At 51.1% G+C, this 17,644-nt stretch overlaps 1 protein-coding gene across 1 annotated transcript in view; it reads left to right on the forward strand.

The window, feature by feature from the left end:
• The window catches only part of CHD6 (chromodomain helicase DNA binding protein 6), a 92,042-nt gene extending 77,214 nt beyond the window's left edge, over positions 1 to 14,828 (forward strand). The window contains 8 exon segments of the mRNA XM_036395976.2: positions 253 to 461; positions 1,610 to 3,166; positions 3,762 to 3,910; positions 4,197 to 4,403; positions 5,050 to 5,496; positions 6,143 to 6,331; positions 8,108 to 8,227; positions 11,339 to 14,828. Of these exon segments, the coding sequence (XP_036251869.1) occupies positions 253 to 461; positions 1,610 to 3,166; positions 3,762 to 3,910; positions 4,197 to 4,403; positions 5,050 to 5,496; positions 6,143 to 6,331; positions 8,108 to 8,227; positions 11,339 to 12,229 (3,769 nt within the window). The 3' untranslated portion in view covers positions 12,230 to 14,828.
• Positions 14,829 to 17,644: the final 2,816 nt, after the last annotated feature.

Consider the following 17,644-nt stretch of genomic DNA (forward strand, 5'->3'; position numbering starts at 1 on the left):
CAACCAAGAGGGTTTTTTCAGCAATTAGTTGAGAGCCAGAGGGCCTGTGGCCTCTGCTCCTCCTCCCTGTGCACCAGAGGGCAGAGCATCTAGTGCTGTGGCGGTCTCCCCAGTGTGCTCCTCCTAAAAGCTCCCTCAAAACTGTTGGTCAGTAACTAGACAGTGCTCTCTGAGCCTCTCTGCCTGGTACTTTGCCTGTTCTGGGCCCAGAATGTGTCTCAGTGGTGTTCCCATCTCCTTCCTGCTCTACAGGTGGACCAGGAGGGAGCAGGCAGATTTCTACCGCACTGTCTCTTCCTTTGGGGTTATCTACGACCAAGAGAAAAAAATCTTTGACTGGGCTCAATTCCGAGCCATCTCTCGACTGGAGAAGAAGACAGATGAGAGCCTGGAGAAGTACTTCTACAGCTTTGTGGCCATGTGCAAGAATGTCTGTGGTCTCCCTTTGTGGAAGGAGGATGGTGAGTGGAAATTGCATGGCCTATGGAGGGGTACTGGTAGGTCATGTAGAAGGGATCCCACTGCTCTCGTGGAGCAGGAGAGCAAGGGAGGAGCTTCAGAGACAGTTGGAAGCAGTGAGACGCCAGGCAGGCCATGGGCTTGCAGCAGTCATGCATTTCTGGCTGCCTTGTCCCCACCACACAGTGCCTCCCTGGCACAGAGGGAGGGTAGAACAGCCCTGTGGATTCGTGCCCCTGCTCTCACAAATCTCTTGGAGTTCTCACAGGAAACCACAACATTTTATCCAAGACAGCAACCTCTGTGAGGTGAGAGACAAGTTGAGAAGCAGCACACACAAAGCACAGCTCCATGCTGGAGCTGGGGGTTGTTTGGGTGAGCTGTATTGCTGCTCTCCAAGCATCCCTCTGCTCTGTTGGACAGAGTCCTTTCCATCTATGCCTGTGCCTGTGCTGACTGTGGAGCTCTGCTGCATGGTAAATGGAGCCTGGATCCACTGCAGGAGGCTCAGGAAGCCTTGCCAATACACAGGGCATTTGTTTTCTTTGAGTGCTCTGCAGAGGTCCTATGTTGGCACTGGACAGGACATGACAGATGAAAAGCTCCTTGGAGGCTATTTAGGCACAAAGTGATTTGTTTCCAACAACAGCAGAAAATATTTTGCCTCAGATCTGTCATGTAGTCTGGTCTTAGGCACAGTTCTTGTGTGTGTGTGTGTGTGTGTGTGTGTTGTACCTTAGGTAGCTGTTCCTCATCAGAAGAGCTGCATGAGCTGCCCTTCCTGACAATGGGCTGAAGGGCTACCAGAGGCTCAGAGTGCTGGGAGCCAGTCTGCCTGCAGGTTCAGGCAGCTCCAGCACTGCTGGTGATGATGGAGCAGAGCTCAGACAAGACTCTGAAATCCTCTGCAGCTGGTGCTGCTCTTGATCCAGCTGCTGAAGTCAGGGGGTTTTACTCCCTGTGTCCATTTGGTGGGATATGACTGGAAGGTACTGAGACTGGAAAAAGAGGCCTCAGCAGTGGCTACAAACACTGGCCCCACCTCACCTGCAGTATGAGCAAGGTTAAAACTCAGCTTGCTCATCACTGCCTCTGAGGAACTTCTGCCAGCCCAAATAATGTGTTCTTGGCTTTGCTGTCCCTGCTGCAGGTCCTCCAGACCCTGACATCTACGTGGAGCCCATCACGGAGGAGCGTGCTGCCAGGACCCTGTACCGCATCGAGCTGCTGCGGAAGGTGCGCGAGCAGGTGCTCAAGTGCCCGCAGCTCCACGAGCGCCTCAAGCTGTGCCAGCCCAGCCTCTACCTGCCCGTGTGGTGGGAGTGTGGCAAACACGACCGGGACCTGCTCATCGGCACTGCCAAGCACGGCCTGAACCGCACTGACTACTACATCATGAATGACCCCCAGCTGTCCTTTCTAGACGCATACAGAAACTATGCCCAGCATAAAAGAACAGGGCTCCCAGGCCCAGAAACCCTGTGCTGCCTTTACCAGTCTAACTCCAAACTCTACAGTTCCCCCATGTATAGCCAGATGGATCAGTCCTGTGAAGCCCTGGAGAACGAAGCCGAGAGTCACATCAAGCTAGAAACCGTGGACAGCACCATGTCCCAGGCTGGGGGCAGCCCGCTGGATACAAACTGTGAAACATTCATGTCTGAAGTCCGGGACATCATTTCCAGTAACTACGACGAGAGCTCGCTGCCGGACTCGCTGGTGTGCATGATGTACGATGAGAAGGCCTGTCCCAGCGAGCAGAGCTCCCTCGCCAGGGACAGCCCCAGCTGCACGGATGTTGGAAACAGTGGCGCCAAACTCTCTGAGGGCAAGCTGGAGGGGGATGAGGATCCATCCAGCTGCGATGCAGATGCCACGAGAGAGGCTCCCTTCCTGGAGGGTTTGCAGGTGGGCTCTGACCGAATGGACAATCAGAATGAAGAAGCTGAGCCTTCACCTTCTACCCCCGAGAGCAATCCTCCAGAGAGTGCCCCAGCCAAACTCAGCAAAGGCTTGGAACAGAATGGAGCACTTGCCAGCCCGGCAGCAGGGCTGCCTGAGCATGGCACCGTGGAAAGGGTCCTAAGTGTGGGGCTCTACAGTCCCAGTCTCCATAACTATGAACTAAAGGTTCCTCCTGAGCAGAGGTTCATCAGTCTGCTGCAGGAGAAAGGATTGGAGGCAAAGTCGGGGCCAAGTCAGAGCCACAGTGAGGAAGATGAGGAGGAAGAAGAAGACGATGATAACTCTGAGGTAGCAGCAGATGCCGTGGAAGGCTTGAATGGTCCCAGGACCAGGGCTGATTTTGACCCCGAGGCTCATGAACTGGGGGGTGAGGAGCAGAGCTCTGGTCTCCCCACACCAGAGGACACTTGCCCAGAAGATGTAAATGGCGAGAGGGAGTCCCTGGGTCTGGGGGAGCCCGTGACAGAGGTCAGGGAGGACTGTGGCTTGAATGAGGAGAGCACCCAGCAGCAGCACTCACTGGACCAGGCTCAAAGCCAGCCCTTCAGCCTGCCCACACCTCTGCCTCAGGGGAGGCCTCAGGGGGCAGAGGCCCCCTGTGTCAGGGAGGAGCCCTTGGGCCGAGATGCTGAGGGGCAGACAGGCTGCACAGAGACCCTGCACCCTGAGCCTCAGGGCATAAAGCAAGAAGAGTGTGAGAACAGAGATGACGGGGAGAAAGCCAGCAGCAACCAGAGCCAAGGTAATGTCCTGAGAACTCCCTTGGGTTGACAGTCACCTCTGGCTATGGTGGGAGGGCCTTGCTGTCCTCCCTGCAGAGCCAAACCTTGGGGCTGGCCGGCCCATGGAGTGGCCTCCCATCTGTAGGATCTGAGGTCCCTTTAGCTGCTGCAACTGGGAGCAAAAGGTATTGGAGGCTGCATTTGCCAGTAGAGCTGACCAGAACTCTCCACCCTGAGCCCCAGCAGCCCTTCTGCTAAGAGCATGCCATGGAATGCAGGATGCCTTTCCCTTTCTGGCACAGAGCACTGCCTGTTGAGCAGCTCCCTTTGGAAAAGCATATGCCCTCCCTCTTGCCCACCTGGGAATGGCCACACATGGGGGCTACTGCACTTCAAGCCCCCCAAACTCAGCTCAGGGGAATGATGGTCCTTCCTGCGTAGCTTGCGCTGCCTGCCCTGGTCCGAGTCTGCTGCTTCTCTTGGAGACTTGGGGACTGTTTTGGACCTTTGTGGAGCTAGCTGGGCATTGGGGTGGGAATGTGTAAGGAGATACCCACCTCTAGATGGGAAGAAAGGCAGGGTGGTTGTGGGCTCTATTCTCCATTGCTTTTTTAGATGGTCCAGAGAAGTACTTGGAGGAAGAGAACAAGAATTCTGCTTCTGTCCTGCCCGGGGAGATTGATGATCTTCAGGATGCCCGGGCACCAACCATTGCCCAGCTGCTGCAGGAGAAGACGCTTTACTCCTTCTCTGAGTGGCCTAAGGTGAGGTTAAAATGAACACAATTTGTATCAAAGTGTTTCCGGGTAGCCCTGGCCAGCAGTAGCTCACACAGCTCCAGCTCTGCCTCCTGCTCTTCTGCAGACCTCATTGGATGCTCTGGCCAACGTGCTCTTCCCAAGCATCTGTGCCGTGGAGATGCTTGCCCCCAGAGCAGCTCCCTGCTGAGCTGAGATTACCTAGGCTGGGCTTGACTTTAATCCTGAGCTGTTGTTGTACACAGGTCACTCATTCCAGTTTTAGCTTGCCACCATCCAATTCTGTTTGCAGGACCGTGTGATCATCAACCGCATTGACAACATCTGCCACGCCATCCTGAAGGGCAAGTGGCCTTCCTCCAGCCAGCAGTTTGAGGCACAGAGCCTGCTGACAGCCCCAGCCATGGCCAGCAGCACCGGCAGCAGGAGCAGCTTTACTGAGTCAGAAGCCGCTGATTCCACCTTCAATAACGGGGTCTTAATGTCACGGGTACAAAAGGTGAGGGGGGCTCTCAGGCAGTGAAAGGCTCAGAACTCTAGGGTGAGACATTGCCCAGAAGTACTCAGGAGTTTCCCAAGTGTGGCCCCTCGGTGCCAGTTGGGGTGTATAACACATGGCTTAAGCCACTTGGTCCCCTGGCAGTAGGTCCTGGAGGGTGCCCCATGCTCTCAGCCCTGCCCCCCTCCTTGGAAGGCAGCTGCTGTTGGCAGCTCTGCAGCTTCTGTGGCTCTAAAGGTGCTTCCAGAATCAGCGCTGGAGTGGCTGACATGGTCAGAGGGGACATCCCACTGGTATCCCAAAGGAAGGGGTGCGAGGTGCACTGCCCTGTCAAGTCCCCAGCTCCCAAGTCCCAGTGCCCCAGTCCCCAACAGTCACATTGGACAGACAGGAGCTGGTGGCCTGGGGCCCCAGCAGCTGGCAGAGCAGCCATGGTTATAACACCTTGGGATATCTGAGTGTGTGCAAGGGTGCTCCTGCACCACCCCCACACCGGGAAAGAGATACGATATGCTCACAGAAAGGACATCCCTCAGGGCTCCTTGGAGAGGCAGGGATGACTCTTAGCTCAGTGCTGGTGTGAGGAGCTGTGGTCCCTGGGCAGGGCAGGAGCAGCTGTAACCCTCTGTGCCTTTGGTACACACAGGAAGGTTTCCTGAGCCCTGCCTTTGCAAAAGATGAGCAGAAGCACAGGAGACCCTATGAATTTGAGATGGAGAGAGATGCCAAACAGAGGAGCCTGGAGCAGCTGGCAGCAGCCCATGTCCATCCACCCATTGTGCTGAACGGCTGGCGCGAGGCAGCGGTGGACTTGTCCAGAGGCTCTGATGGGTCCCCAGGGAGCTCCTCTCCTTTCCCCCTGAACACAAACATGCCCAAACTGGGGACCGTGAATGCCCTCCAGAGCTCCCTGGGCATGGACTTGTCTGGCATCCTACAGGCAGGGTTAATCCATCCTGTCACTGGACAGATTGTAAATGGCAGCCTCCGAAGAGATGATGCTGCCATGAGGAGGAGACGGGGCAGGAGGAAAAATGTTGAAGGGATGGACCTCATCTTCTTGAAGGAGAGGCCTCTTCCAAACAGGCTGCAGGTGGGTTGATGCTCCCCCCTTTCGCATGAACCCAGTGGAGTCAGCAGTTTGTTTCATGGCCCAGTTCCCCCCTCCAAACTCTGCTGTCCATGACACTGCACTGCTTCCTCCAGGACAGCTTGGTTTGTGCAGGACCAGGTAGGAGTAGATACTACAGGGAGGAAAGGAAGTTGCCCCTCTGGTTTACAGCACTCTGGAGTGTTTGAATCTTCTTTTAAACATTATTAAAAGCAGCTGTCCCACCTCAGGGAATGTTTAGGTTTAGGGAAGATGAGGAAGACAAGATCCTACTACTCCCTTTCTCCTTCTCTCCTGGGATCCACTCAAAGAATAGAGCAAGACCAGCATCCCTAGACCACTTTTAGGAGTGATCTGAGGGGAAGTTGGTCTTCCTGGTGATTGGAGTGTTTCCTTGTGAGTTCAGAAGCATATCTCAGCTTTCTGTGCCTTCCCTACCACCAGTGCTGGGGATGGAGTGGAAATGTAATGTGGTGGTGGGTGGTGATTTAAGGAACAGGCACTGGGCGTATCTGGATTAGCCTGTGTGATGGGAGCAGATGACCTGCTTTGGGAACTGGGCTTCTCGGGGTGCACATGCATCACTGCAGTTGTTGATGGGCTGTCCCTGCTCCTCCTTCCATGGCAGGACGTTCAGGAAGAGCAGCCACAGCCTCCTCAGAACAGTCCCCTCCCTGATGGGCCAGTTGCTGCTACCTCAGCTCCACAGCCAGTCCCAGCTGTAGGCAGCCAAGAGAAGGCTGTCCCGAATAAGAGTCTCCTTGACTGGCTCCGGCAGCAGTCTGACTACACACTCGATGTCCCCAGCTTTGGCACAGTAAGGGTGGCCTTCAGTGGCACACGTGTGTGTGTGTGTGTGTGTCTGTGTGTGTCTCTGTGTGTTTGTGTGTGCCTGCCTTGTGCATTGCCCTTTGTGTTATGTTCTTTCTTGTAACACGGTTTGTGGTGTTCATTGGGGCTGTTCAGGGATTCATTACATGTTTTAGAGGTGAGCACTGTTGCCCTGTACAGCAACAAAAGGCACTTGCTGCTGAAGAACTCCTCTGCTTTCCCCCAGAACACAAACATGCCCAGACGGGGGACTGTCAGTACCCTCCGGGTTCCCTGGGCATGGACCTGTCTGGCATCCTCCAGGAGCTGAGCCCTGTTACCCAAGGTCGGTTCTCCAGCTGCAGTGCATCTCTCTGCCCAATGCACAGTGTGTTCCAGAAGGGCCAGGGATGGATGGGGACAGAAATGAGAAAATGGATTTGAGGTGTTCAAGGTCTGTCTATGTTGTTCTTTTTCACCTGCGGTAATTATAGGCAGTGCTGTTGTACTAAATAAGGTTCCCAGGCAAGAGAAAACATGCTCTCTTTAAGAGCCAGACCGAAGAGGCTGTGTTGGAGGCTGACAGGTTGTGGCCATGTGGCCATGGACGCTCTCAGAAAGCAGTGGCTCAGAGTGAGGTGCACAGTCTGTCTGATTCTTCCTGCTCTCTCAGAAACTTCCAGCTCTTGGTTTCACAGGTTGGTTTGCTACAGGTTTCAGCTTATTTAGGCTGTTTGACCATGTGGTAGGCAGAGCACAGACCATGAAACAGAGCAGGAAGAAATGTGGTGGTAAAACAGAAAAGACTGCATCTTGGTCCTGGAGGATCATGTGCCTGAGGCGGGGATTTCCTGGAGCTTGAAGTACAGGCAAGACATGAGCGTTTTAAAGCTTGTTAGAGATGAGAGCTGAGGAGCCCAACATCTGCTCAGCAGGATGGCGTTTCTTTTCAAAGTTCAGAGACACATCCAGCTGTGTGCCCAGGGCCAGGGCCTCACTGGAGCAGGTGTGGAGATGCCTTCCCACTCCTTCCCAACACCCTTGCCTTCCGGGGAGGTACTGGAGCCTGTCCAGTCTGACTGTGCCTCTGGTGAAGCTCTTGCTCCCAGAAAGCCCCAGTGCCTCAGGCCAGCCCTGCAGGATTTCTTCTGTCCGTGTAGGATGGATTGAGAGAGGCTTTAGGGTATTGCAGTAGTTCGGTTCAAAGGATGAACTGCACTCAGGGCTTTTTTCTGATTCTCCGGAATCTGGGCTTTCCGAGTTGTTGGTTATAATGCTCCGTCCCTGCAGGCACATCAACAGGGGGTGTGCAGTGACTTGGCTGTAACTCGGTAGGTTGCAGTTCAGAGGGCTCTGATCCCAAAGAAACATGGTGCAGCATCTCTGTTGTGAAAATGGGTGGTGAGGAGCAGGTGGCTGTATGAGAGTGACAAGTGGCACACACAGACCTGTTCTCTCTTTACTGGCTGTATGCAGTGTCCTGTTTACAGATGCATGTATAAGAACCTGCAGTGTCAGGAGTGGAGGAGAGTTAGAAAGGGCTAGGGCGCTCTAAGTGGGGTACACTGGAGACCCCTTTATATCTACAAAAATCAGTTTTGCTCATTTGAGAGCTGATCCTGTGGCAGGGACCGGTTTGTGCTGCTGGTGCTACTCCTGCCCCAGCCTGCAGGGATTCCCTGTCCCTTGGGAGCCCATCCATGCTGCTCTCCTGCAGGGCTTGTAGCCAGCCGGGCTCATTAAGCCATCTAGTCTCATTAACATTGTCTTGTTTGCACTCCAGAATTTTTCAGACAAGCCCAAGCAGAGGAGGCAGCGCTGCAAGGACCCCAACAAACTGGACATTAGCTCTCTGACGGGAGAGGAGCGGGTGCCGGTGGTACATAAGGGTACCGGACGGCGGGTAAGCAAAGGCCTGTTCTGTGCTCTGCCCTCAGTGTCCCAAAATGCTTAGCAGACTTTGAGCTCACCTGTGGGGGAGATTTAATCCAGAGAAGCCTATGGATGAGACAAAAGTCTGGAAGAGGTCTCTAATCTACATTATCCTGTGACACATGTGTGCCCAGGGACATGCAGACCAGTGAAATAAGTGACTGACTGTGTGAAGTAAGGGATGTGGGAGTGTCATCCCTTGCCAGGGGGCACAGACTTCTCAGTGGCAATGGGAAACAGCCTTTGGCTTTAAAGCCATCCTCAGCACAGCTGTGTCATGTGCTTTCCATCCTAGATTTGGTTGTTCCCCTTGAGTTCATTGCAATATGCCACAATCTGTAACATTGCCATGCAAGTACCTTTGGTTTGTTCCTCCTTATGAGGTACAGGCTAGAGCACGCCAATACCCATCCCGCTGCTGGGCTTGTAGAAAGTCGAGGGTTGGAAGGGCTTTTTCTTGCTTTCTGAGCACAGAGCTTGGATTTACTTGTCTGCAGTTTAATCTCCAGGGCACTGAGGTTCACCTCTCTGAACAAGAAGGGGTGTTCAGGAGTACTTTGCACCAAAATTAGTTCTTAAACACACCCAGGACTGTACAAGGTCAGAAGGTGATGTGACATTAATCCCATCTAAAAGCAGAACTAAAGAGTGAGGCAGAAAGGTTGTTTCAGCTACATCTGTGTTCCCCTTTGTTGCCCCCATGCTTGGCCTTTTCTGGGTGAGCTGGAGACTTTTCCAGTTCTAAATATGGCTTTTACAGAAGCTCTGTCCCCATCACTGGTCCCTGAGAGGGCAGTGAGCTGGGCCACAGAGGCTGAGCCTGCCTTTTCTCCCTGAGCTGTGTGTCTGGAGGCAGCAGGCACACTTTAAATCCTGCAGAAAGGCAAGTGTAGCAAGGCAAGAGTCTCCACCCCAGCCAAATTGCAGCCCAAAGCAAGAAGCTAGGGGAAGTGTAATCATATTTTTTGTATTATTTTACATAACTCTCTCTGCAATAGAGGTCATCCTTCTGCTGTGTTTTATAGTTAGGGGGAGCCACGGCACCAGCATTGAAGGAATTGCCAAGGTGGCTTGATGCAAACTTGGAGTATGCTGTTGCAGCTGACTGGGCTGACATTGTTAAGCTTTCAGTAAGTTAGAGCTTTTGGAGAAATCTGTATCATATCATCTTTTTTTTTCCCCTCCCCATCCCCACAACCTTTCTCCAGTGAGGATCTGGGGGCTGCGAGGCAGGCCCTGGGCTGGGTGTGTGGGAGGGGATGGCTGCAGAGCGGGAGGTTGGGCCATGCCAGTGCCAGCCCCGTGGCCACAGAGAGGGGCCAGGCCCCAGGAGCAGGGCTCAGCGTGCTTAGGGTAGCAGGGGCAAGAGGAATGCCCTAGGAGCTGGATGGAAGGGTGTGGACAAAACATTCTCATGGGTCAAATTTTCAAAAACACCTCTAGTTGATACTTTTCATCAGCTCCTGTGAGCTCTGCCTGTACAGCTGTGGGCCCACCAAAAGCCCTACAGGTCACCAGGCCTGAAGGGTCAGGCACAGGCAGGGAGAGGGGCAGGACGGAGTCTCCTGCGCCACATTCATCCACCCTGTCCATCCACCAATCCCTGCCCTGCTGTGTGGCAGAGCCTGTGAGGAGCCTCTCCCCTCCGGCATGCCCGGCACTGCCAGATCGTCCTGCCCTGCCCTGTGGGCTGGCCTGATCCAGACTTCTCCCTGCAGTCCCTCTCACCTGCTGCCTGGTTTTGGGCTGCAGTGGTTTGTGTGACAACCTTGCAGAGGGCTGGAGGGTGAATCTATTGGTGAATTTTAGAGGTTTGTACTGCTCTCAAATTGGTTTTTCCTTAGCTCTGGAGATTTGGCACGGTCTGTCCCACTGCCCAGGAAATGGCTCCATGTCCAGGCTGGCATCAGGGCCCCACCTCTGCAGCCAGTCCTGGGTGAGCTGACAGCTCTTCCTTCCCCTGACTTGAGGGGACAATCCCTTTGCCACAGAAACCACTGAGTGCCTGGCACTGCCTGGGCACCTCTCCTGTGCCCTGCTCCAATGGCTGCATCCCATCATCATTCCCACCCCATGGACACTGAGCTTTTGGAGAATGCATACCCATCCTGGCAGGGGAGGGATGCAGAAGGATGGCCAGCGGCTCTGGGCGCTCAGGCCAGCAGGAGCTGAGGCTGGCTGGCCCACAGAGCCTGGGGACACTCATGGCTCTGTGTAGCTTCTCCCACGTGCCAGTGGGAGATGCTCCCAGAAGATTCTCCCTCCTTGGGCAGGTGCTGTGCTGAGCAGACTGCCAGGCACATCTAATTCACCTTTCTGCACTACAGGTGGCAACAGGAAATACTTTTCCTACCTAAATTTATTATTCAAAATAGTTCAAAGAGTGGTGATATTGATACCCAAGGGAACCACAAATGGAAATGTTTAAATGTCTGTGTTGAGGATGCTGAAAAAGGGAGTGTTAAGCTGTGCTGTGGATCCCCCTGAACTGCTCTGTGTAACCAGATGATCTCACCCACTTCTGGCTGCTGGGTTTTGGTCCTATGTCTCTTCTGTCAGAAGACCTTTCTGAATGCTCCCTGGCATCTCTGTGAAGCTCTGGCCAGGAAGTCCTCAGTCAGCACGCCCACTCTCTGTGTCATCCCATGAGCTTTGCTGTCCTGCAGAGCATTGAAAATTTGGCCCTTCCCATCTCAAAGAGGATTTTTTCACCTGTTGCTGAAGGCACAATTAGAGCTGGGCAGGGAGCTGAATGGGCAGCTGACACCATGCTGCCCTGGTGCTTCTCACGCTGTGAGCAGCTGGTGCTGAGGGCTGGGGTGAAAAACAGGGTAAAAACATGCTTCCTCCTCCCCTCCCTGAGCATTAGAGAGTGCAGGATCCTGCCAGGGCAGAACAAGGGTGTTTTGCATTTGGCAGCATCTCTTGGGGAAAAGTTGTGTGTACCTCTCAAATTCCATATCATGTAGGCAAATATTTCTGTGCCAACACCATCTGGGACACAGATGTGGGCACAGACAAGCCAGATTTCCTTCGCTGCAGTAGTAACTGTCAGGTGCTCTCTGTTATGTCTCATTTTCAGGGCTACTTACCCGAAAACAAATTCAATCGCATCCTCACCGAGCCTGTGCTCCGGGACACTGGGCCACGCCGGAGAGGGAGGAGGCCCCGGAATGAACTCCTTAAAGGCCCTGGTGTTGTAGCAGATTCTTCTTCTGGAATGGGACCACTGTTCATGAACGGACTAATTGCAGGGATGGATCTAGTGGGACTTCAGAACATGAGAAATATGCAAGGCATCCCTCTGACCGGGCTGGTTGGGTTTCCTGCTGGCTTTGCAGCAGTGCCCTCTGGTGAGGATGTGAAGAGCACCCTGAGCATGTTGCCCATGATGCTCCCGGGCATGGCGACCGTACCCCAGATGTTCGGTGTGGGAGGGCTCCTCAACTCCCCGATGACCACAACTTGCACCGCCACTGCTCCGACTTCGTTAACAAGCACAACGAAAGGCGGCACTGCCAGCGCCGAGAAAGCCAATGAGGAGAAACGGGGCAGCCAGGATGGGAAAAAGGAACCTCTCACTGAAGATAAGCCTGGTCCTAGTTCATTTTCTAATCAGACAGAATCCGCAATAACTACCAGTAGTCCTGTAGCTTTTAACCCATTTCTTATCCCAGGGATGTCTCCTGGACTGATCTATCCCTCCATGTTCCTTTCCCCTGGCATCGGCATGGCGCTGCCTGGCATCCAGCAAACCAGGCACTCGGAGGCGGCAAACCTGGAGAGCCAGAAGCGGAAGAGGAAGAAAGCGAAAGGGGAATTGGCAAATCCAGAGCCAGAAACTGTCTCACTGCCGGAAAAAGAAGCTGCAAACAGTCAAAACTGTGTGCAGCAGAGCCCGCCAGTGGCGGCAGAGAAGGAGCAGGACGGACCAGCAGAGGAGGAGCGCCAAGCAGCTCACGATACCGATTAGACCTTTTGTTTCATTGAAAGAAAAACACAAAAAGATTGTGGCTTGTGAGTTTCTTATCCCATAAACTCTTTGTTACTTCCCCTCCCACCCTGCTCCACCTTCATAAACCTGTGTTTCCATGAGTAATACTATCTACCTAATTCCCTGTCAGAAAAAACTGGTGACATACTACATGTTAATAGTTGCAGGGTCTTGCCACTTTATTAGATAAACAGTGTTGTCTAGCTAGTATGGGAGGCACCGAATTCTCATTCTGTTTTTCCAGTCAATCATCCCAGCTGACAATAGCAAATCCAGTACTTGGTCACCCCCCGCAAATTGCTCACTCCTTTGAGAAGAAAAAGCAGCAAAAAACAAAGCAAAAGCAAAAGAAAAGTGTTTATCTCTTTGTCAAACACACAGACAAGGGTATTTCTGTCTACAGCGACACTGAACGAAAAAGCCTATATTTGGGCTAAAAGCACAGCTATAGTAAGTGCTAATGTGTATTTTTGATTTAAAGTATTTCCCTATTTTATCATGGTTACTAGAATAGTAGTATAGACAGAAGTATATAACTAATAATTGAAAATGCATATATTCATTTCTTTGAAAGGAAAAGCATAAACTGGTAGTGATATAATTTCTTGATCACCCCACCTCAAAGGTTTGGAGACAAACTGCAGAGAGTGAAAAAATGATGTAGACATTCTTTTGTGTTTTTTAAAACCAACGTTTGGTTTTATGTTATGTGGAATTTAGTTGCCCTTTCCTTGGTAGTTACAAGAACTTTCCAGCTTGAGCTGGAAAGGTTTTGCACACTTGCATGACTTTTCTGGGGTTACTGCATTTGTAGCAGCCAGTTCCTTCATCATTCTGCTTGTCTTCAGTTCTCCTCTCTGGCGTTAGTTCTCAGCTATGGCATTACAGGTGCTCTAAAGGTATTTTTTTCCAGCCATGAACAGACCACACCAATTTTAATGCTCTTATATGAACACCTAGTTTTTATATTTTCCACTCCTTACCCCAGAAGCAGCGTCCTTTCAGCAAATACGGAGAAGGCTGTAGGCCAGCTTCCCTCCTTGGGGAGTCCTCTGAGAAGGACCCTTGAGACTTTCAGAGCCTGAGTTTCTTACTTCTAGTGGTGGACTGTGAAGAGAAGACTTTGGCTTCTTCCCATTCCGTTTGCTGTTGAACAGTATTTCCAGTCCTCCAAATGATTTCAGCATCTGCATTTCAAATGGACGGGTTTTAATGCTGCCAGCCCTCCGCTCCAGCTCTGGGTACTGAGATTCCTCCACAGGCAACTCTTCTGATTTCTCCTTCCCCTCACTCCTTTAATTCTTCTTTCTCTTGGGGTTCTTACTTGCAGCTCATGGTCTGAGAATTGAATAAAGCCACAGTGGTGCAGCAGTGAGTGAAGGGCAGGCGGGGAGGGAGTTGGAGTGTGCTACTCATCAGTTTCACACTTGGTTGTCACAATTTACTGTATTTTTTACTTTTTTTTTCTGTTGCAGTTTTGCTAATTTATCGGATGGTCCAAATGTTTTGACATAACTATTTCAGTTTGCATTATTTATTTATGATGCTTTTTGTCATTGTCTTTTATACATTTGGGATTATAAATTATGTACATGTTAAAATTAGCATCTCAAAGAAGTCTGTTACCCGTGGTCAAAAAAACCAGCTGGTTTATATTTTCGCAGAATTTATTCCCAGTTTACTGGATTGGATGATTTTTTTAAAGGATTTAGCCAATCATAAAGCAATCCTCCTACCCCCCAATAATTGTGTTCTATTTAATAACATTCTTGTAGCATAGATACTGTATCACTATCGACAGATTTCTTAGAAATGCTGCTATCTCTATTTAACTAACATTTTGTTCAGTTTTTGCCTCCAGTGGAAGCAGAAAGGGTTTTTTCAGCTGTTAAATCCAAAATCAATATAATTTATTTATGTAAAAAAAAAGTCACGATTGATATATTTTTGAACCTTTTAAGTACTAACTTTGTTTTTATTCAGTGGAAGAACATGTACTTGCCCTAAATCCTTAAAATACAAATACTATAAAACTTCATATATCTTCAAAGCCTTACTGTGAATGGATACAGAAATCTCTTCCGAGTCCATTTCTTGTTATGGGATGATTTTTCCAGGGTTACATGCATAAGGAACAGGGTCTAAAGTGAAATTTATTTAATTAGCCAGCATGCTCTATACCTTGTTCTTCCTTAGCAGACATGTATGCTACGTCTCTGGGTGTTTAGGCTTCTCTTTGCTACTTTGTGACCCTTTTGCAACCCGATATACTCTGTGGATTATTTAGACTGTAAGGCGTTAAGTGGCTGCTTCTTCTTTTCCATCATATCCCAAACAAACGCCAAATTTTCACTGGTTTTCATGGCTATTCACACGCATACATCCTTCACGAAATGTGCTAACAAAATAAACTGTCTGTGCTCTTGAACATGGATAAAAGGAAAAATATTTAAAAGTCAGATTTTTATTTTTTAAATTTAGTGACTAGATGATGCTTATCTTTCAGACTTGGGAGAGCCTTGCTACAGATGTATATAATTTTTTTCAGCAAATATATGTGAATGTTTAATTCACCTGACTCAGTGATAAACGTGACTTGCCTTTTTCTCAGCATGATCCCATGAGAAGCTGTTGAAAACAGCAGCCTGGTTGCTGCTCTAGGCTGCTCCTGGTGCCCTGTGTGTTACTCTGCTGCTCGCTGTCAGGGGCCGAGCTTGCAGCTCCCACAGCACCCTGGCTGAACTCGCCAGCCTGAAGGAACTCCTGTTCCATATGGTTTGCAAGATGCCAGGAGCAGCCCAAGCTCCAGGGACCGTTTAAAGCACAGAGGATGCACAAGGGCTCTCTGCTGACCTGCTCTTTCCACAAGGGTGGGTGAAAGCCCAGAGACTGCCACAGTCATCATACACACCCCACCCTCCAAGCAGTTACACCCCTTGGCATGTGCACAGCCCCTCCCACAGATGGGCTACTGAGGGTGCTGGGCTCCTCTCCCTGCACTTTCTGCACCTCCAAGTTTTGTGAAATGCTTGTCCTAAATCTCTGTGTAAGGATCTCAGGCTTTAGCAAAGCAGGCATTTGTCAGTGTTTCATCAGAATGATGTGCAGGACCAGCTCCATTCTTCCAAGATCCAGGAAAAAGGATACAGAGTAAAACCAGTGCTTTTACTGCTCCACCTGCCCTGTTTAAGCACCTTGTCTTGGTATTTTGTTGCTCCTTTGGGGAAGAAAAAGAGAAAGGTGTCCTGCAGAAAAGACTGGCAAAATGGTAGTGTGAACTATGAATTTCCAGTTCCAGAGTCTCTTTAAAATCTGGCTCCACACACTGCATCCTTGCACCTCGGCATCCATGATGCAGGATATTTGCTGGCAGAAGTTGCAGCAGGAGAGCCATGGAGGAGCGAGCATGTGCTGGCTTTGGGCTGTCACATCAGTGGTGGCTGCAGTGTCTCTGTCTCTTCAGACAAGTTGTGCTGCCTGCTGGTGGCAATGAGTGGATGTGGTGGAGGATGGGCACTGTGGGCACAGCTTGCTCCCTGTTGTGTTTTATAGGATACAAGTGCCCCTTCCCGGAAAGGGAGTAAAACAGGCACAGCTGCACATCCCTGCTGTCCTTGCCTGGTTTTTATCTGACAGACACAGAGAAGTCTCATCACACATTTAGATAGGATCTCTAATTCCCTCAATGGTCACAAAAAGGGGGGAAGAATTTTCCTCAGGACTGAGCCATGGTTGGGGGAGCTTTACTTACCCCAGGTGCAGATGTCTCCAAATCTGGGCTCTTGACAGTTACAAGAAAGGATTTGTGGTTGGAAATCTTGGCCAGCAGCGAGCAGAAGGCAGTTTCTCTAATGACATCTGTTTTTTATTGAAACTTAAGCTTTTCAGTGCAGTTTTTCTCCTCACCTCTTCAGGAGCCACTTCAGCCCCAGGGCTCTGGAGCAAGGGCTGCGTCACGAGATCAAATGTGAAGAATCTCCTCACATTTTACATCCTCAGAGCAGTTTCTGGGCACTTCAGGTAAAGTCCCCACATGCTTCACGCCCATGTGGCAGTGCCCAGTTGCCCATGGCACCCGTGCTCGGCCATGAGCACCAGACAGGCAGGCAGTGCTGCCAGGAAACTGCTGCCAGTGCTGCAGAGCAGCAGCTCTGGAAAAGTGGAAGGAAGAGAAATCCAGCTTCTCTCTCAATCCCATTCCCATCAATCTGCACAGTGTGCCCTGTACATTTGGACAGCAGGCCTAGGAACATCATCCTCACCCTCCCATGTGGCTTTCTGGGGTGCTGGTTGTTTCATGGTGCTCACAGGGGTGGCTGAAGACTATAGATGCAGTGCCATAGGTGACACTCATTCCTGAAGAATCAAGGTTTCACCTCAAGAGGTATAAAACAATGCAAGATCTTCAGCCCAGCAGAAGATCAGTCCCACTCCCCATGTGGCCTTGTTCTTCCTCCAGTGGGATTTTAATTCATGAACAACTCCATACAGCACCACTACCAGGCTCCATTTGCCAGTGGCCTGGATGGGATGTGACATTACTGGTTTAACTTGGAATTCTGTCCCAGCCTGCCTGAACACATCAGTTCAGGCAAGCCCAGCATGAGCCTTCAGAGGGTTTCAAGAAATAGCAGTGTCCTGGACCTGTTTCAGGAGCAGCTGAGAGGAGTGAGAGCCATGGCAGATGCTCCAGCCTCTCCTCTCTCTGGGCTCCTGCCAAGCCTTGGTCGTCAAGTTTCTCAGCTGGTTGTGCTATAGCAGAGAGACATTGTACAGGAATTGCCTGTACTCTTTGGAAAAACGTAATTTTAAAGGAAAACCTCCCAGTGACTTTTTTTCCCTCCAGAAAAGGACAGAGATTTCTGATAGAAGAAGAGATGCACGAAGAACAAAGCTTGGCTCACCTTGAGGAAGAAACATCTCTCCAGAAGGAATAAATAAGCCTGTGGGACCCAAAGCCTCAATATGAAATCCTAAATGAAATACATTTCCTGTCTGCTTATGACAGGCAGTTTTCCATGCTCTTATGGCCTATCTCTCTCCACATAGATTTAGATGTTGGATTAAGGCTGTATTTTATGGAGAGTAATGTTTTGGAAAGCACGGAGCTGATCTGATTCTCGGTAAGGGACTGGCCCCACCAGCCTGCGGATCCCACGAACTGATCCCTGCGCTTTGCAGAAGGGCATTTTCAAGAAAACCAACCCCAGGATCTGAGAGTGGGGTAGGATGGAGGGCAGGGCAGGGCAGGGGCTGCCGAGTGAGCGGGTGCGGCGGGGCCGAGTCCTGAACGCGCCTCTGAGCATCCTCGCAGGTACCGGGGAGAGGGATCCGCCGCACCGGGCGCTCCGAGCGTTCTCCGTCCCACGCTGTCCCGGCAGGAGGGAGGCGGTT

The sequence above is a fragment of the Molothrus ater genome, chromosome 17, assembly GCF_012460135.2.
Source record: "Molothrus ater isolate BHLD 08-10-18 breed brown headed cowbird chromosome 17, BPBGC_Mater_1.1, whole genome shotgun sequence".
In the NCBI taxonomy this organism is placed as follows: domain Eukaryota; kingdom Metazoa; phylum Chordata; class Aves; order Passeriformes; family Icteridae; genus Molothrus; species Molothrus ater.